Source organism: Falco naumanni, chromosome 1 (genome assembly GCF_017639655.2).
Source record: "Falco naumanni isolate bFalNau1 chromosome 1, bFalNau1.pat, whole genome shotgun sequence".
NCBI lineage: Eukaryota > Metazoa > Chordata > Aves > Falconiformes > Falconidae > Falco > Falco naumanni.
The window spans coordinates 88208307-88229370 of record NC_054054.1 but is presented as its reverse complement, the minus strand read 5'-3'; the positions used below and the strand labels follow the sequence as shown (position 1 = coordinate 88229370).

Sequence of the window (21064 nt, the reverse complement as noted above, 5' to 3'; positions counted from 1 at the left end):
TGGAGCTCAAATTTTGGAATAGCTGAAGAGGGAAGGCCAGTGGGACCTTGCATCAGGCCTCTCCACCAGCCTCCCCAGTGCCTGCTGGGCACCCAGAGGCAGCATGGCTCAGTGCCAACACCGTCCCCCCTCTGATTTCACAGCGGCCACCGACTGTTCATTGCCGGTAGCCTGCTGCCCCACACCGGGAGCTGGGGGTCTGGACCACCCCCTCCCATCCAGCACAACCACCTGACCCTCCTGCCTGGGGCTCAGCATCTTCCCATAGGTTTGGGGAGCACAGCAGGAACAGGCTGCACTTCAACTTTTTGGGTATAAAACCAACTTTCTTAAAGTTACACTAATACAGATAAATTCCACTGGAATTTGTACACAGAGGGACTCCAGCAGCCTCCCTGCTTGAAGTTAAATGCATTTATTGATCTTTTTGCAAGATCACAGCTCAGAACTGTGATTTAACAGGACCTTCCTTCACAACACTGAGGAATCACGTTGATGCAGAAATCAGGAGACACTGGAACAGGCCATTTCTCTTACAGAACACAATTTATTTGGCATTTGGATGAAATGTTTCTCACAGCATCTTGAGAAAAAAAAGAAAGATTAGTGCCAACCCCAAAGAAAGATGTTAAAACAAAACAACAAACAAAAAAAAAATCCCGAACAGTGTCACAGGGACTGAATTATTATAGTATCAAATTTAAATTCTACATGGTATTTCACAGAATATCAAAATCTTTTATACACTGCCACAGTTAAGTCCAGTCACAAACCAACTACAAAGGAGAAGCCTGCAAATGCAGTGTTGGCTAAAATTATTTTCCAGGAGAAGGTAAAAAGCAGTGTCTCATTCTCTCTCGCAGCCTCCCAGGCATCCTCCAGCCCAGCAGTCAGGGTATGGTGCAGCATGGCTACGAACGTAGCCCGAGCACGCAGCATCTCTGCTGGCATCAACTCCAACCCACTCAACATTCAAGGTGCACAATACTGGAAAATTAAAGCTATGTCGTACCGTAGCCGGCAGGTAATGCAGACTGTTGTTAGGGGAAGCACATCTTTATCACTGAAAGCATCTATTCCAAAGAAACGCCTATTTCGTTTGGAACCTGGGAACATCAGAAGCAAATGTATGAACTTTGATTCACCTCCTCTACACTCATCTGCTCTAATTTTAGGGTCCAGCTCCCAACTTGCAAGGAAAACTTAAAAGAAATTTCTGTATATTGCATGTTCCTTAGCTAGGAAGAAAAAAGAAGTTTCAGCAACTGAAAAAAGAAGAGACACATGTTATGGATTGCATGAGGCAACATTGTCTGTGCTTTGCCACTGAAAAGCCACATCTGAAAGATAAAACCATCTTTAAAAACAGCTTCAAATTCATTTAACATTAGATGGGATAAGAACGGTAATAATTACTGGTCACAAAAAGATTTTCTTCCCAAGTGAAGCTTGAGATGCATGAACTGGCCATCACCCCACGACACCTCTGGAGGCAGAGCACCCGCTGACTGTAAGATTAAGCCTTCAGAAAAAAATTTCCACCCACTTCATTCTTCTTCTAGATCAGTGTCCTGCCATGAACGGGTAAAGAAATAATCTGAGGCTCAAAACTAGACACAACTGAACACTACGCAGACAATATTTTTGTACATCTGAATGACAGTTTTGATTTTCTAGCACAGAATGAAACCCACCGTCCCTCTAACATTACAACACTCTACAACTCATCTCATAAAAAAATTAGAGGCTGCTGTGAGACTGTACAGGTATCACCGGTAACAACAACAGAAGCGAGTATCTAGGGCTGTTCTTGAAGGAACAGCCGAGACCTCAATATGGCACCACAGCACACTGTAAGGATGGGGAATCTGAAGAGTAGTTTTGTCTGTGGCCGCAACGGGAGGTGCAAGCCCAGCACACAAGCGAGCGCTGCAACTTCACAACAACTGTGGTTAAGGACATCCCAAGAGGAATGCACTCGCTGCTCACTCGTGCTGCTGGGAATGATGTGGTAATGCCACCTCCCTCGCTGAGTCTGGAGGGACATTTGGGATGCATCAGTAGTTAAGAAAAACATCCAGAGAAGCGAACAGCGGGGGGGCTGGGAATCAATGCACAAAGTAACTCCAAAGATCTCATCAATCTAATGGCAATCAAAACAGAAAAGTCTTCCTTGGGCAAGCATCAACTCTCTGTAATTGGTGCTCAGGACAAACTGCTTACCAGTCACCTTGCCAAGGGCAAGGAAGGTTTGCGGAGGAGTCAACTGCTGTCAAGAAAACTTAACTCTTCCCCAGTTGGTCCAGAAGTCTGAGTAGTTGTGACGTTTTCTGCTACAAAGGATCTTACTTCAAGAGAGAGTACTCAATGTGAAAAAGCTACATTAAAAAGGGAAAAAAGAAAGACAATTTTATTGCCAAATTAGAAGCTCACCGAGAGGTAAATGAGCTGTACTGAGTGAGCTGCTCTGTTCAAGGCAAAATTTCCCTTGTTTACAGTTAAGAGGAAGGAGGACAGGGAAAAAAAGGAGAGAAAATAGCAGCCTCTGTGCCAATACACAAGTGGAAAAGGCTCAGAAGCAATGGGGGAAATATCACACTGAAGCTTCTACAAAGAAGCCTCCATTTGGAATAGCTACAACCAGGAGCCACCATGAAGTTGCCAGTTGTAACAGAGCTTATTTTCAAATAAAATTCACTACAGAACCAAAAGTAAAATAAAAAAAAACCATTGAACAGATTCCCGCAGTGTTAGGAGAAGTGTGAGGTAAGGTATCTGTTCACCTCAGCCAGAAAACACAGCTTCAGAGACTAAACCAAGCCAAAAGGCCTTTTGTTATTGCGCTAGGATACTACAAAGAACAAATATTCCATCTGGCTTCAAAAGAAATTGCAAATTTTCTATTTTGCACTTCTAACAAAATAGTTTTCAGGAACAGATTGTAGTAGCATAGACTTTGCATCCTACTTAAGTGTACACTATCACAGCCTGTCCTACAACAGAGTGTAGCCAGCTTGAGAGAAGTATTAACCCTAAGAGCCTAGTTTACATCCCAGTGCTTAGCTTCATCCAGCTGGATGCAGCACAAAGGTTACCATCTACAGTATGTATACATATATATATCTCGCCACCCAGAAACACACACACGCGCGCACACACATTCGTACCTATAAAACTAAAGAAAAATCAGTACATACAATGTATAAAACGTATGAATGTGCTCAAAAATGCACAAAACCCGCTTTATTTTCATACTTCAGAAATGCTCGATCATTTGTACGCATGGTTCTGACTACTGCTATCCATCCACTTCGTTAGACCAGGACTTGAACTCAGAGGAGGAGACGCTAAAAGATCCCACATGGTGAAGAGTTGCTCCTCTCGTTTCGTACCACTGCTGTTGGAGCCAGTCACACCAGAGAGCAGGCTGCGGGTGGTGGTACGGCTCCAGGCGGAGAGGCTTCCTAACATGCTTTCTCCCACTCATGTGCCAGCAGCACGCCCCAGAACTGTGATTCATGCTCTCCGAGGGATTCAACATCGTTTGCAAGTGCCTGAATGTCACGACACCAGATACGACCTCAATAACAAACCTCACAGTTTTCTGTGCAAAAGGAGCTGAATTGTCCAGACCAATCCCCAAGTACAGTATAAGCCTATGGGCAAGACACAGAATAGAAAGTAGCAGCATATTCAATGGGGAAAGAGTCAGCTGCACCGGGAAACCACAACAGTGGGTTAGGATTTGTCATACAAGTCTGATTTCTCATCATTACTAGAAAAATAGATCACATACCACCCCCACCATGCAGTGTTTTCTTCCTGTCCCTCTAGGCTCGCACCTTTCATAAGGTAACAGAAGAACACTCACAAGGGGCATTCTTGACAAATTCCTTATAATCCATCTCATCTGCTGACTGTTACAGTAAGTCAAGGAGAGGCAGAAGGAAGATGGGGGGAAAGGATAAATTATTTGTACACTGAAATCCAAACTTAAAATCACCTGTAAAGATTATTTTGCACTCATAAAACCAACAGTACCTGACTTTGGGTTTAGTGAGGGAGTGAAGTAATCTTTTTACCATCTGCAAATTAACTTAAAGAGTTCAGTCTGAGGGGGAAATTTAAGATGACATATCAGACTGAAGGAAACTGCTTTATTCATTTAAGTATAACCCCCCCTCCTGGGACCTGGATAAATTGAGGGGCACAGGGGAAATCCCTACAATAGGGCTGGCCATTTATGGGACTCTGATAAGGAACAAGTGTCCAATTAGAATTAAACAGCACGTATACTGTGTGTTGATCACTGTTTTTAAATGGCATTTGCAGAACTGTAAAGAAGTGAAATGGAGGGAACACACTTACATGCTAAATATAGCATGCAATAAGTAAAGCAAGAACAATGGTCTTTTATCCAGGCCAATCTTGTGCAACTGTTCGCTAAACTTAACGAACGGAGTTAAACTACAAAGAAAATACCTTAATCTTCCTTACGGGATTATAACAAACAGGGGCTTCATTTAGTGAAGTCAGACTACATCAAAGTTAATTGCTCCCCATCTCTTCCCTAAAGTACTACCTAAAACATATGAGGATTCTACCAAAGGGACACAAGTGTTACACAGACCCAGTTTTCTTTATGGGCCAAAAGTTTACCCGATGAGATTTTGCAGCTACCAACAAATAACTGTAATTGCAAATCCTAGTTTTCTTACTACCCACTTGTCACATATTGTGTAGATCATTCATCCGTCACTCCCTAAGGTGTTCTGAAACAGCAAGGCAGATCAAAACACACACGTTTCACACCGTGTAACTCTTACTTGGTGACATGTGTTTTAGCTCCTCAAGTGTTCCCATTCCATAAAACAGGCCCCAGTCCCTTCCCTTGCAGTTCCGTCTTCTCTGCCTTTTCCAAGTTCAGCACTGAAGTGAGAGAAAGCAATTGAAAGGTGACTGCCCCCCACCCTCCTTTTCCATTGTCTGTTCCCTGGGTCCAGTGGATCCAGCCAAATCCAAGCAGCTTTCTTCTGGTATAATTTTGTTTCCTCTCAGGTTAAGAAAAAAACAAAACAAAACAAAACACCCTACCCATACTTTTTACCTCCTTAGAAGTCAAAGGAATTCTCTGCACTCTTTTCCATAGCCAATGGAAAAAAAAGAGCAGTTATACAATCCATATTTACAGGACAAACCAATTAGTGAATGAATAACGACAGCCAAAAATCGAGAGGCACAATCCTAATCTAGAACATAAAAAGCAGTGTTCAAAAAACAAAGTGGAGATTCCTTCTGAAGTTCAAACCACGGATTAGTGTTTGTCTGTGCAAACAGTTGCTAGAACTCTGACTGGTGATCAGCTTTTTACTCCTTTATACAATGGTATTGAGAGAACAGTGGCTGTGACGGCTGCCCGTAAGAGTTTCTGCCGGTGTGTTTTCATTTAGCGGTGTGTCAGGAGGGACAAGAAAGGTGCTGCTGTCAGCAGAGTCTTCCAGCTCCACTGGAGAAGGACCAACTGAGGGAGGAAGCGATCCCTCTGTAAGCTGTGGGGATACGTCACAGTTTCCTAGTGATGGAGGACTGCTTTGCACAGTCTGCGAAAGAACTCCATCTGCAAAGTACAAAAACCAAGCAGCATCAGAACATGAAGCATTATCAATTCACATTCCTAAATAGATTTACTATCTGTGTTTCTGGAAGCTCCAAGTTTTTCCTGGTTTTGCATTAATGCACAAAGAGATGACACTGCAAAAGAAAACTATGCAGCAAAAATAAAACTTCAATATATAAATAAGATATTTGCACTAATCAGGCTCACTTATCTTGTGAGATATGCTGCTACAAAATCCCAAATTGGAATGATTTCTACAGTATGTGACTATCACAGCTGCAAAACTGAAGAGCACTGGGTGAATCATTAGAAAGTGATATTTTTGGTCAATTTTTGGGGGGTGTGGGTGGGAGAAGTGGGGAGGAGAGAAGCAGCTTGATGTATTTTATTCTAAATCTCCTGTACTTGACATTTGTTCTACTTTTTAATACCAATCTCCAAAAGACCAGAAATGTACCAGCGTAGTGGAAACTAAGCAACCAGGCAACCCATCCAAGGTAAGGCTTGAAAACAGGTAAGATACGAGTTAAAGTGCTTGCAGCGTGGATTCCATTTGTAATTTAGGCGATCCAAAGAACCTTTGAGAAAAACCAAGCTTAATGGTATATTTTAACAAAAGACTTTTCCATTTGCAGAAATAGGAGATTTTATTGTGAAATATTTTCCTATCACAATCACTGAAACACATGATTATAGTTTAAGAAAACCCAACAACCTACCATCTAGCCAAAAAGAAAGAGAGGAAGAAAGGAGAAATTGTTGCCTGCATACCTGGAGTGGAACAAAGGATGCTGTCTGGATTGACAGAAGCCTCATAAGGAGGAGGTGGGTCATCTGGATGTTGAATATCTGGATACTTGTAAGCAGTATAGGGCGGAGGTGGATCATGGAAGTGAAATGCCCCACCTTCCCCATCATCTGAAAGATGCAGTGGAGTAAGGCCAGTTCCAAAACCATCAGGACCATAATCAAAACCAGGCATCCTGCGGCCCAAGTTAAAATGGTGCACTATTTCAAGAGAAGAAAAAAAAGTGACTTTAGCCCATGCTTTCCTCTTCTTCAGTTTAAGGCAGATCTCAACACCTGTCTCCACTTTTCACACCCAAGGAACTCACGTCTCCTGAAGACCTAAAAAAGTCTACATAACCTACACAAGTAAGCTCACTGTGGTTACACAACGATAGCCAGGGCCTCCTGCTCCCAGCCTGTTTGCCCTGCATCACATCTACATTTGATCCTAACCTCTTCAAGCTAAGGGGATCATTCACACATAGAATATATTTCAGATTTGTACCACATACAAACAAAACATATTTTTCCATTATTGGCTAAAAAAGTTCAAGTCTGAAGAACCTACCAAGACACACGCACAGGCACAGTCAAGCAAGACTGTGACGTTTCTCACCTTTACATACATCAACCTGTCAGTAAGGAGCATGAGGCACAAGGTAAAAGTGTTGACATACAAGTGTTCTCTTTGAATGTGGAGTGGTTCAGAGAACCAAAACTTTCACAAACCATGACCAGCTCCAAGCAGCCAGCACAGAGCTACGTTCGGGTGTAGTACTGACTAGAACCTATAACCAGACTTATGCTGATATTTTCCACAAATTTGTATTTCTTCTGCTCTCTTTATTCTGAAGCACATACACTACTTAGATCAAGATTTATTAGACACAGGCTACTTACAATTTGCTCCAATCAAAGACTCTATGCGCTCTCTCCGCCTCTGACGTAGCCGGTGGACCATGAAGAGCAGCAGAGAGAGGATGAGGAAGGAGGAAATGCAGCTAACAATCAGACGCATTCCACCAGCCATTGAGTCAAACAAACTGTTGCCATCTGTTACATAAAACATACAAAAGAAGCCCGTTACTGTTGTTCAAGACTATTTTTCTTGGTGTTCTGTCAGTAACAGAGAGAAACGCAGAGTAAAGATTCATTAGCCTGATTTAACATTTATCTGTATTTCAAAAATGTAAGAAAATGATGAATCATCAGGTGATTTAGCTATTTATTCCAAGGAGAGCTAAACATTTCTAAAAATATCTTAATCAGCAAAAGGGACAAGGTGCTGATGGCTTCAGGTCTCTGAAAATAGGAAAAAGGAAAGGTTAACAGCATTTTGCATATCTACTTGTCTCCCTGGCATGACTGATGATGTTATACTGAAGAGGACAGCAAGCCTGGAAGCTATGGGAAAGGCCTAAGAACCAGCATATCTACACACTATGCCTACTTGACTCCTGAACACCTTAACTTTTACATCAACAACAAAAATCTCTAGTCATTATCACCAAGATCTGGTCATCTAAATTCCAGTGTCATTGGTACATTGGTTAGCACCATCAAGTGACAGGAACTAAAAATACCTTAAAAAGCTGAATCAACATGATAATCACCATTCAGGAACTGAAGGGATTAAGGTAAACAGGAATTAAGTATTTTCCTAGAATCACATAGAAAGCAAGTGGCAGAACACAAAACAGGCAGGAGGTTAGGACTTTGAGAGCTCTATACCACTGCTAACCAGATCCACACTTGGAAGGCTGTTGTGACTGCAAATTTTCACTGTTCTACCAGTACCAGACGTGACAGGTATTAATTTTTCACAATTCAACTAATCACACTTGGTTATGCTTAAGTAGCAAGTGCACATACAGACACTCTACTGTCCTGTTACTGCTGGGATTGAACTAATTTTCTTCAGAGTAGCTGGTACAATGCCGTGTTTTGGATTTAGTATGAGAATAACATTGATAACACCGATGTTTACATCGTGCTCAGTACAGAAACTGGGGGGAGTTGGCGGGGGGCTGCTGATGCCATGGCTCAGGGACTCGCTGGGCATTGATCAGCGGGTTGTGAGCAATTGTATTGTGCATCACTTGGGTTTTTTTTTCCCCTCAGATTTTATTCCTCTCTCTCCCTCTCCACTTCATTACAATTATCATTGTTGTCTTTATTATTTTTACTTTGTTTCAAGTATTAAACTGTTCTTATCTCAACCCATGGGGTTTACCTTTTCCCAGTTCTCCTCCCCATCCCACTGGGAGTGGGGAGTAGCGGGTAGTTGTGTGGTACTTAGCTGCTGGATGGGTTTAAACCACATCTACACAAAGAAAAATTACCTAAAAATGACTGTGCTGTGTTCTTTGCACCAGTTTCCCGTTAAAGAGCTCTGAAAGAGACACACACCCAGGTCAGGTGTGGATAAGAAACAGATGAAGTGGCTGCACAACCTGGTCACCTACTGCTACAGGACACGGGCACTACCAGACACAAGCCCCTCTCCCCAGCCACCGTGGTGCCACTGCACTCCCTACAGCAGCCAGCCAGATCCTGGCCACCTCTCCTCTCAATACTTTTCCTTTCACTAACAGACACTAAAGCTGTATCAAAGATCCCTTACAAAAGCAAGCTAAAAACCTTACAAAAATTCTAAGTACTGGCTTGCTACAAATGCTAGTAACATTAAAAAAACACCTCATTTATACATCGGCAAAGTACATGGCTAACAGGCTGGTATTATTACATAATGCATTCCTGGCAACAAGAAATTCATTTAGTAGTGCACCATGCATGGAGCTTGAACATCACACCCTCTCAAATCTGGCTGTGCCGTACAAAAGCCTCTGTGCTGTCCAACCTTTTAGCAACTCTTACTGTCAGAGCTTGAACTGATGCAGTCACACACCAACCAGCACACCCTCCTGAACGCCACAGACCTGCCGTTGTTCCTCCTCCATTTCACGGCAATGCTGACTCCATCAACATCATAAATTACTGCTAGTAACTGCCCTAAAGAAAGTGAGTGAAGTAAAACATACACACAGCCAAGCATGACACAATCTTGTAGGCAGAAAGTCTGACTTCCATGTATTCTCTTTAGATCAGCTACAACTGCAGTTCTTGGACCTTCTGGGGGCACCTTGGGCCTCTATCACACTGGTCCCAGCCTGTGAGAGCTCCTAACATCCAACCTGTTTAGTTGGATAAACTATTGTCAAGTCCTAGATTAAAAAAAAAAAGGACAAAGACTCAGCCTGTGCAGAACAAGGTAAGTCATCACAGATCTCCACCCCACATAAATACAAACAGATTATTTCAGAAAGACTGTTTTACACTCAATCCAGTAGTAATACCCTGCAACTGCACCAGTTTAGTCACTAGAAAAGCTTGTGCACCATCAGCTTTTTAAAAGTATTTTATTTCTTTTATTACCTTTTCACAAATAAGAGTTGAAGGTCTGTCTAAAAAAGAGCCACACAGAAAAATTTATTTTCTACCACATCCACAGAGAGCAATAGACAGATTACCTTGGTTTCAGCATTAGTACAGGAAAGATTCTCCTCTGCTATTTATCAACTAAATAGTTGCATCTTGCAAAAGAGTATAGCTGTGATTGCCCAGCTTACTCCTACCACTGAAAAACTCCTCTACTACCAAGTCCTTGAGTAATAGTTGTTATCCACTTATAATCATTGCTCACCCACTCACACTGCGAGAGCTGATTACCTGCCAGCCCAACAGCAGGATTTATTTCCCCCTAGTCTCTCCTTGGGTGATTAATTTACTTACTGTTGATTAATAAACTGTTTTCTTTCCTTGTAACAGAGCTTAGAGAAGATATATGTTAAGAATTGGACAAAGATAAATACATGCTGATTAAGGAAAGCAATTCATTAATTTTGCCATCTGGAAGAGTCATTTATAAACACCCAGAAGGAAAACCGAAATGCTTCATTTAAAAATTTCAGTGTTTATCAGTAGCTGAAGTAACTTCATTATGAAGGAAGTCTGACAACTGCTTGATGATTCTTCTCTCAAAAATTAAGTTACTAAAAAAACCAGAACACTTCAGGCCAGAGTATAATGAAACAGTTTTATTTAGCATCAGTAGAGAAAGAAGAGCTTAAGGATCAGAAAGAATGTGGTAAAACACACTCTTCAAATCAGTATTCATGAAACAGTTAAGACCCACAGCAACAAGCAAGGATTAAAGCATGAGGTTATCCCAGGTCATCTTATCCTGTCTGCCGGATGATGCTTTGCTGACACTGTTCCTGAAAATAAAAAAAGTGAAGATAAAACTCTTAACTGCTGTAAGAGTGGGAGGAAGACTCCTCTTTTGTCCTCACTCTATCACCGACCAACCTGCAATACTAGCTATGAACATCTGTTAAGCTTAGCCCTCAGAACAAATGTGAGTGACAGCCAGGAGGAGCTAGTGGTCTTTAATTTCTGTAGTTGAGACAGATCAGAAAGACTGCAATTTTGGAAGCCAATAAGCACCCCTTTTCTGAAACGGAATGAAAGAACCCTCTGACCTTCCACGTTTTCCCTAAGAGTTCAGAACAATAGTTCCTTAGTGCACTCAGATAAGATTAGGTTCTTTCAAAATACCAGGAAATAACAGTATCACAGAACAGTTGCGGTTGGAAGGGTCGTCCTGGTATCACCTAGTCCAACCCCTGCTCAAGCAGCGTCGGCTAGAGCAGGTCACGCAGGACAGAGTCCAATCGGGCACTGAAAATCCTCTCCCAGATGGAGACTCCACAAGCAACCGGCTCCAGCATTTGACCACCCTCACAGTAAGTTCCAAGTAAGATACACTTATTTTCACAAGTCTCTTTACAGAATAATAACCCCCCACAAATTTGCATCCCCAAACGGTAACTGACAAACAGTTCAGAGCCATCTGAAGACTTTACTGATCCAAAACAAGAAGCGTCACCGAGATGCCAAATCCAATAAACAAGGCTGCATGTCCTGATTATTACTGAAACTATTTATAAACTCTGCTTCCCATGCGACCCCTGCATGCAAACTCACACACACACACAAATGCTCATGTCCAGAAAAAGATGCTTAATTAAGTGAAAAGTCTTTTCATGACAACTAAACACAACAAAGGAACCATGCAAGGTACTCTACGAAAAATCCACAGTAGTGTCAACCTCCATACAGAAAAAACAGCTACTGCTTCTCCTACATAGGTAGCATCAAGGACAACTAATTCTTTCCAGACACACTCTGAAGTGTTTCATGTCCTGTGATTTGGTATCTTTCCCCACAGGGGGCTTGTACTCAGCAATGTTGAAGCACTGAAAAAAAGATGTATCATTTCAAAGAAAGTTATACCCAAGGATAACCAATTTGAGCACCAAACTCATTTTTCTTGACAAAACTGTAGCAGTCAGCTCTTACCTGGGTCTAAACACGTAAATTTGCAGCACTCCTTAGGGTCTTTGCGATACTGCTGACACCCCTGGGGCCGTTCACACAAAGCAGCCACACACATTTCAGGTTCACCATTGTGACATGTACAGCTCAAACAGGGATCATTCCCTTTTGGAGTGAAGTAGTAGCCTTCATCGACAATGTTGTCTTTGATATCAACGCAAGTCTGGCCTAGGACAGAAACGTACATCAATATCCAAGTGTCTTGGATTGAGCCAGCCAGACCAAGTCCAGTTTATTCTGTTACATGAAGTGATTTGTAAACATAAGCAGACCACCAGTTAAAAGCCTCACCTTCACATTAAAGCAGCTTTGAAAACAGATCTCCAAGGAGTGGGGAAGAAAATGGATAGTTTGGGAGCACACAGGGATGATTTACTGCTCAAAATTGACAAAGTGAGTTTTAGGTACTTAGTGGAATTGACGCACTTAGCTGCATCTTGATCCTCGCACAGCAGACGAAGTTTAGCTGTCTTCTGTCCACTGTCCTTTCCTCCAGCTGAAGGCAGGTACCAAAACCAGAGGGAGGGAACGCAGACAGCACTGGGACCTGCCAGCTGAAGGAATTGCTACAGGAGGGTGGCCTGCCCCCTCTACCCTCGCACAGGTCTGCTGGGAGGCTCCACAGGAAAGTTCAAATTGGAAGAGACCTGAGGAGGTGTCTCCAGCTCAATCTCCTGCTCAAAGCAGGAGAGCTACGACAACCTAGCAGGTTGCTGAGGGTTTTAGCTAATCTGGTCATAAAAACCTCTGAGATTTTTTGTGTCCACAGCTGCACAACGGCCCTAGGAGTCTGTTCCACTCTTGATTACCCTCACGATTAAACAGTTCTCCCTGGCATTAATTCAAATCTCATTTCAACTTAGCGACCCTTGACTCCTGCCACGCACTACTGCAAAGAGCCTGGCTCCATCTTCTTGATAACCTCCTGGTAAGTACTGGCAGGCAGCTCTTGGATCCCCCAGAAGCCTTCCCCTTCTGCAGGCTGAAAGAGCCCCATTCCCACTGCCTCACCCCAAAAGACAGGCACTTCAGCCCACATCACCCATCCTGCTGGCCCCCACTGAACTTGCCTCCATTCGTCAAGGTCTTGTCAACACTTTTCTTGTACTTAGAGGCCTGAAATTGGACACAGCATTCTTCTGCTCAGCTTATACATCCGATACCCTCACCCTCTGGTTAATGTTTTGGCAGAGCTATCGCCTTCCTTACAACATCACCTCAAAAAATTGACCAAAAAGGTCATCCTTTGATCATATTTTGACTAAACCCATGTCCTTCAACATCAGATTCCAAGATCTTATTACATCTCAAGTAGACAAGGCATCATCATGTCTTCCTAATTTTCAGTATTCCAGGTGCAAAAGCAGGCAAAGGGCTGGATTTTCCTCCCTTGCCATTCTGTAAGTCTTTGTCCTGCTTTAAAGAAAAAGCAACCTAGAAAAATTTCAAGAACTGCAGTAACAGTTCAGCTTGCAAAAAAGAAGTTCAACTTTCTCCTTGCAAAGCAGCACAATCTATATCAGGTTTCTTAAGGATTACCTGAAAATGCCACCAATACCTCTGTTGGTATCAAGCCTTTTTAAGTAAAGAAATGCAAGATACAGGATGAAAGTAATTTTTTTTCACTTTTAAGTCTGCAGCACCACTTGCTCTGCCCAACCCCCCACCCACCCCCTGCCCCGCCCCAGTTCTAATAAATGTCTGGAAAGAATTTACTAGAATTTGCTATATTCAAAGTAAACCAGAAATAAGTGTTTCATTATTTTCATGTGAAGCTACTAATTTATGATAGTAAAGTGCTTTCTTTTTTTTTAACTTTCTTTTTCAAGTATACTTTATTTTGGGGCTGACAGAGCTGCTTAACAATTTTTTTGTGAAAATCTGTACTGTGCCTGACTACCACACATTGTGATGCTCCTATTTATAAAAACCAAACAGAAACTTAAAAACCACCCACTCCGCCTTTTTTTTTTTTTTTTTAATTTCACTGGGCAAAAGTAGAAAGGATAACTAACCGATTTCCCCATATTTATTATGCATATATTTAAACATGCAACGCAGTTAACGCTGAAGTAAAACCAACTTACTTCTTTTGCAGAGGAATGAAGATTTCTCATAGCAGTTTTCAGCATACCAGCTGTGTAAACCATGGTGCCGAAGGGTAGGAAAATGGAAACACTGAAGCTGGGCACAAAGAACATTTTCCTTTTCAGACATAGCCGTACCAAAGATAGGGTCAGGGGGTAAAAATACTTCTGAAGAGCCTAGAACAAGATGCATTGGTATAAGCAGCCTGCAGGTATGCAATGCTTTAGAAAGGCTCTGTAATATCACTCATTTCATGCACACCAACCCTGCTACAAGGCTACTGTCCTCTAGCTTTAGCTTCCATTAGCAACATTCCTCCAGGGAAGGCAAATACTGGGGAGGTAAGGGGTGACTCAGAGGAAAGAGGCTGCTGTTTTCAAAGTACTGGGTAATTTTGTCATTCTGAACCAGTAGGACTGATGTTCCAATATCGCTACAAGTGCTGCTTTGCGGAGTCCTGTGGGGTTTGCCTGCCAATAGTTATGCACCCTTTCAAACAATGCGGGCTTTGGTCACGCTTGCTACTAGCGGAACAAGGACCCATACCAATCCTGTACCTGACACTCCAAGCACCGACCAGTGCTTCCTAAGAGGTGTGTAGATCTATCCTGTGCAGCACACTGCAGAGCTGCTCCTCAATGTCTCACACTGCTCATTCAGAGTGCAGAGCCATGCTATGCGGAGAACAAGGCTGCAGTGCTGCTTCTGCAGTGATGGTACAGACTATTTGGTCCTCCTAACTCATGCAATTGTTAAGAGACTGTATTGTGATTGGTTCCAAACAGTGCAAGAGGTGTTGCAGACATTTTATAACTTTTAAAATGTTGTTTCTGGCTCACTTCACCATGAAATCTGCTGGTACACAAAGTTGCAGAGATTAATGGGAGACCAAGACACAGCAATTGTAAAAATTAGCCTATACGTTTTCAGAAGCCCACTTGTCGAATCTGTGTTCTTAAACATTGATTTTAACAACTCTTGCAGTAAGCGTATTACACAGTCTTCTCACACTTCTTTCAAACACCGTTAGGTATGATGGTTTTTTGTTTATGCAACTAAGTCCTCCTATTATATTTTTTGAGGGCTTCCACATCCCTATAACGGATTAAAATTTGCAAGCTATAGGACCCTAAATCACTTTCCAAACAGACACTGCGGATTTCAGAGTCTGCCTTGCTACAAGTCAATGCAGCTTAAATAAAGTTTTTCAGAAGCTACTGAATGCTACTCTGTGCTGTGTTTCATATGGCTACCCCTTTATTAAACAGAAAACTTGCAATCAAAAGAATATATGGTATTGAGAAGGCTTAAGTTTATAAAATGCATCGAATAAAATACCGCTTACAATAAAAACAGGTGTCAGGGTTTTTCTGTAAATTAGGCCTCCCTGTTTGTTAACACTGTCAGCAGATGGCAGTGCAGTCAACTTTCCAAAAAGCAAAGGAAGGTGCTTTTAAGAACGTGGATTTTTTTCCTTGGGCTTCACAGAAGAAACCTACCTATATAAACAGTTTTGTGCAGAGCAGAAATCCCTATTATGGATATTTCAGACAACCAGGAAGGCATAATTTACATAAAAATTCCCTCCCTCCCTTTCTCCTGCTGTCCAAAGACATCTTTAGGTGCTTTATTTTAAGGAACTGAAGAAAGTGTTCCATCCTCTACAAGAAAGAATAACTTTGTCTGAACATTCAGTTTACTTGAATGACAAACGACGTCAATAATCTTGTGCATGGCAGCACAGTAAACAAGTATTGTCATGAGAAAGTTATGCAGGGGGTTCTACTACTTCTCACACGTCAAAGGATGTATTTTTCAAGATGCAAATGTTCATCAAAATTCTGTTCATAATGCTGTATCAATATCTAATGGACAGTTCCTCTTCCAGATTTTCCATTATTGAAAATTGTATACGAGAAGAAAACTTTTCAGCTTAGTTTCCAAATGCTACACTGGAATTCACAGTGCTGGTGCTTAAAAAAAACCTACAGAGTAGTTTCCTTTTTTTCAGCTTAATCAAGGGGAAAGCCCAAATAAATGGACAACCATGCTGTCTCCACAAGATTCAATGTGAAAAAATAGCAAACTTCTTAGACTTGAAAATAAGATGTGTATTGAGTATTAAACTCTTTCGTTTTGACACTGTAAAGCAAAGCAGTTCCCCTACATTATCACCAAAAGAAGTTACATTGTTCTTGCACATAATATTCATGCTTTAAGACAGCTTCCATGGGCCATTTAATTAATTAGTAATTTGAGAGACCTACCTTTATAAGCTACTTCCCAATGGCCTTCCAGAGAGTGATTTCGATTGGTGATCACATACTGATATCCAACCCAGAACCTACAAAGAAATTAAGTTAGATTGTAAAGCTACAAGTCAGAAAGATACTAACAAACTAAAATATATGACACAGAACCTTCCAATGTCTTCATACTTAAAAGCTAACTTTCAAAACATTCTGATGATTTTTTCCTTAACGTTTAAGCCCATACATTGGCAATGCAGAGAGAGACACTACAGGTGAGGAACAGAGGAGAATATTTGATAGTTTTCTACACTTACAAATGATAACTTACCACATCTTTTATTCATTATAAGCACCTTATTTTATTGTTATGGCAGCACTTCAGTATCTCGAACACAAAAACCACAGAAAAGCATCCAGAAGTATTTTATAAACATATACAACTTCTGTCACACTGTTCTGGATCAAACCGTCTAGCTCTCCAGAGATAGAGATACACCATTACTGAACCACTCCTGGTGACCCGTGATGTCATAGCAGCCAGTAAGACTGACAGAAAACCCACAGGCAAAAAAAAAAAAAAGGAATTTCGTTTGTTGTGAACTAACAAAATGAAATATCTTAGGCCATTGGAACAGTTCTTGCAACTCAAAATGGCTTTTTATTTCATTCTTATCTCAAGCTTGCGGTCTTTGTTAGAGCTACTGGTACTTATCAGAAACAAAAATTCTGTTGAAAAATTTAAAGAATTACTTCTTATACAAGGTAGCACAGCAGTAAGTCACTGTAAAATCCATCTTCCCTGTTGCAATTCAAGAATACCAGTACATTGTTGAGACAGCCTGAAGATAAAGAGACTGTTGACTTGTAGCCTACCTGTTAATGTTAATTAAAACATACAACACAGATGGCCAAACAGTCAACCAGCATGCTCATACTGATTAAGCTGAAGTCAATTTTACCATTAGATTCTCTAAGCAAACTGAACTACCAGCATTTTTATCACACAGAAACCTTTCTCATGTAATACAAGATCTTTGTCCTTTCCTTCCTACTCACCTACGCTGGTCCTTCCTTACAAATGTTTTTTCTTCCAAGTCCCACTCCTGTGCCAGGATAAACCTTAGCTCTTGGTCTGCAGTGAAGGTGGCGAGGGATCCGTTCACCCGCTGACATGTCTGCACGGCATCCCAGTAGTTCTCTCCATTTAAATACACTCTGTAACAGCTGGCTGTGCCCTCATAGTGGTGCCATCCTGTTGGGCACTTTCCTAGGAAACATGAAGAATAGAAGGGAAACCATTCCCCCCAAATTAGGATCTTCAAGATAATGCATCCTAATCAGTCTATGACAACACAGTGCATCATCATTCGGATGTGTACACACAACATACTGTGTATATTTCACCTCACCAGGAGGAGGTATGTGCATTACAGATCACAGAAGACTTACATTACTACAGATTTTGATAAAGGAAAAAAAAATTTAATGTATCTTAAAAGATGCAACTCCTAGTAATGTTTCATTGTACTGTGACAGGCTTTAAAGTCTTTAATTAAGACTGATGATCTACTGTGGAAAACATTTCCCTGCACATCTTTATAAATCCAGTCAGTTCAATCAATCCAAGCCAAAACAAGCAGCAAGAAGCAGGAAGAAAAAACCAGAGGTGGCCAATTTAATGACTGTGTCTTTCTGTTAGGTGGTTAGCAATACAACCAACTTGCTGTGAAGTTTTCAATCTACTTCTACAGTCTCAGCAGTATTCACGTAATCCTGCTTCCATAGTCAATCACTGAAGACAACGGGGATTCTGGGGTAACTGTTGTTTGCTTTGGAAAAGCATCACTGCGAAGGGGATCTTTAGGAAGTAAGGAGGTGATGGCATGAACTGCTGTGCCTACTTTCTCTCAATCAGCTCAACTAAGGGAATATGCAAGCAAAGCCTCGAGGCATTTCTGGATGAAACAGGCCCATGGGCTTTTGACTGGCATTCTTGGGGGTGATGGGTAACTAACAGAGAAAATCACAGAGACAGGCAGCTGAAATTTAAAACGCACATGAAATACGATTTTAGCACCTGCATTTGCAGTATTTACTTTGCACAACACTTAAGAAAGGAACTTTAAGTTCACATACTGTTTTATGTTCATGGCATACATTCACAAAGTTCCTGTTCTCAAGCCTCTTTAACTCCCTCTTCAGAAACAGCAACCCTTGTCATCAAATAACGATACACAAACTTAGATTTGAAGCCTTTTAATTAAATGTCTTTCCTTATTCTCCATTTATATGGGATCTTTTAAGATTTGCTTCACTAAGGTGGGACAGAATACAGTACCAATCAGACTGCAGAGCATATTAGATATTGCTGTATCAATTTCTAAATTGCTTTATTGTCCTTTATACATTCTACTAACATAATTTAGCTACTGGAATCCATGACAAATCAAAATACCTATTTTTAATAAGCATTTTTGTCCTTAAAAAAAATTAACAATGAGGTGAATTTTTACCTTTGCTAATCATTTGTCTTTTTCAGATCACCATAGTCCAAAGCAATTTTTCCCAATTACTGCCATACTGTCTTCCCACCACACCCCCTTCCTAACCTGTCCCAGCCCTCCCTCCAAGGCTAATCAGTGCTGTCTCACACTCTCAAATCACTGTGTGAACCCTGGAGCAAAGAGGGAACCAAGATAAGAGGGAGAAGGCAGGGGAGATTTAGATGTTTAGGGCCTGCAGAGATTCAGAGGCATGTCCCGGTTTCAGCCATGATAAGGCAGCAGTCACTACAAGCCATGATCAGCAGGAAGGATGCTTGCAGGACACTTCTAACTCTTTAGATAAGGCAAGGACTAGGATGCTGACGGTGGCACAAACAGTGCTGCAGATGAGAGGGTAGAATGACACTAAAGTGATATTTTTTGAAGATTCCTGATTGACTGATGCGAGTAACACAGCAAAACCCAATCAAGTGCTACACAGTTCCTTAACAGGTTTTGTCTTCAGAGAAGTGAAGAATTTAAGTTCCCCATTCCCTAAAGAGTATTTTTCCTATTAAAAATGATATAAAACTCACAACATCAGAAACGCACTTAATTAACTAACAGTGCAACATCCTTAAGTTCATCTTCAAATTTACTTCGATCAAGAGCAATCAATTTTGGTTTCCCCACACCTTCCAGGGGACAACCCTCCATGCAAGCTCACATCAAGAGACAAGGGCTAGACTATATCCCCTGCTGCAGGCTGAAACCATTACTTAAACCGTGGGCTTAGTTTTCTGTAATTGCAATGGGTTATAACAGAAAATTGCAACTCTGGTTTCACAAAAAGAGAGGATTACAGAAGTAGAATTCTTTGCATGCATTGGCCTGCTATATAAACTGCGCAATATAACAGGACATACACAGAAGAAGTGTACAAAAACCTTCAAAAGTACTGCACATGAATAAAATCTGGTCAAAAAGCTATGCAAGAGATAAATCTATTAATTTCTCCCTAAAAAAATATTGCCTAAATTGCTAAATTAATTAGCAGAAAGATGGCCCAGATTTCCCAGTCTGCAACTTACTGCTAAATCGGACAGGCTGTGCCACATTGACAGTGTGAAAACGGGTTGTCTCTCCTCCTCTCCCTCGATTGTGCCTGGAGTCCACATTCTCCTTCCCATGGTAAGTTCGCTGGTCCCCTGTCAAGCCTGGGGACCAGAAGGAATAGTCAGTACTGGTGAAAGATGCAAGCAAAGAGAGATTTCTTTTTATTAAACTTTCTCTGGATTTTCATTCAAGACATATAAGATAAATGACAGAGGTAAACAAAGATGGTAGGTCCTGCAATAACAGCTTGGCCATTTTACACAGTACATAACCAAAATACCTACAATTGAAAAGAACCAACAAGCCATTACACGAGTCTTGCAGAATAAGCTAAATCCTTCTGCAGATCCTCAGCAGCCTGCAGTTGCACACAGGACTTGATGCTTGCCATTTCAATTGCTGCAGCAAATGCATCATCCCCAGTGCATTTTATCTGTTCCTGTTTACAGAACTACCCACTATCCAGCTGCTTTGTTTCTCAGTTTTATGTTCAAGGATATAAGACAACTTCTCCAACACATTTTTCAACACATTCTGAGTTCTAGGACAAAATTAAAACCAGGAAAGGAAACCCATCTTCAGCCGGAAGAACAAAGTTTTTCATTTGCTCAAGCTTCTATTGGAAATGTTAGTTCATTATTTCTGAAACAAAAACCACACACATCCTCATCTCGGTATCAGGGCTTTTGACAACTGGATTCAGTAACTGAACATAGTGCAAGATGTTATTCCAGAAAAGGGGTTCCCCCAGCTACCAGGAGTAAATAAGGAACACACAGTTCAGGTGGAGACGCTGCAGAGTAAGCCATAGCCAGCAAAACTAGCAAGGTCCTAAGTAGGAAGGCTGGTACAGTGGTGGGGAGAAACCTTTGAGGAAGACTGAGATGAGCACCAGGAAGGATTAATCTGGAAACAAGGGATTAACCTTAAAAAGAGAAAAATTAATAACCAAAGAACCTATGAATGTAAGCATTAGAAATATCTACTAGTATGTAATTTAATACTACTAGATGTTATTAAAGGTAGAGTTTAACCAGCGAAGAGCTATGCAGACATTAATTTCTATATAAAAAAATCAGCTTATTTTCCTTTAAAGCTGATTAGCTCTATTTAGCCTAGCTAAACCAAATAAACCAGTCACCATCCCAAACGAAGAGCAGCTATGTAGTTAAACCTGTCAAAAACGACTGTACCTTTTTGCAATATATTCAAAACCATATCAGTAAAACTTTCTCTTTTCTAAAACCAGCAATTTCATGATA

At 41.2% G+C, this 21064-nt stretch overlaps 1 protein-coding gene across 2 annotated transcripts in view; it reads right to left on the bottom strand.

Moving 5' to 3' along the window:
* Window positions 1–527: 527 nt before the first annotated feature.
* Window positions 528–21064, bottom strand: part of DGCR2 (DiGeorge syndrome critical region gene 2) — a 51105-nt gene continuing 30568 nt past the window's right edge. Inside the window, exons 3-11 of one of the 2 annotated variants that reach the window (XR_005829338.1) lie at window positions 19778–19903; window positions 17260–17470; window positions 16219–16295; window positions 13951–14127; window positions 11828–12031; window positions 7307–7459; window positions 6389–6625; window positions 4827–5617; window positions 528–2378 (exon numbers count right to left, since the gene is read on the bottom strand). Coding sequence is in view for 1 of the 2 variants with exons in the window: in XM_040603732.1 (XP_040459666.1) it covers window positions 5376–5617; window positions 6389–6625; window positions 7307–7459; window positions 11828–12031; window positions 13951–14127; window positions 16219–16295; window positions 17260–17470; window positions 19778–19903 (1427 nt within the window). In the remaining variant the exon portion in view is untranslated. Of the gene's footprint in view, window positions 5618–6388; window positions 6626–7306; window positions 7460–11827; window positions 12032–13950; window positions 14128–16218; window positions 16296–17259; window positions 17471–19777; window positions 19904–21064 lie in introns of both variants that reach the window. The other variant, XM_040603732.1, reaches the window with a different exon arrangement.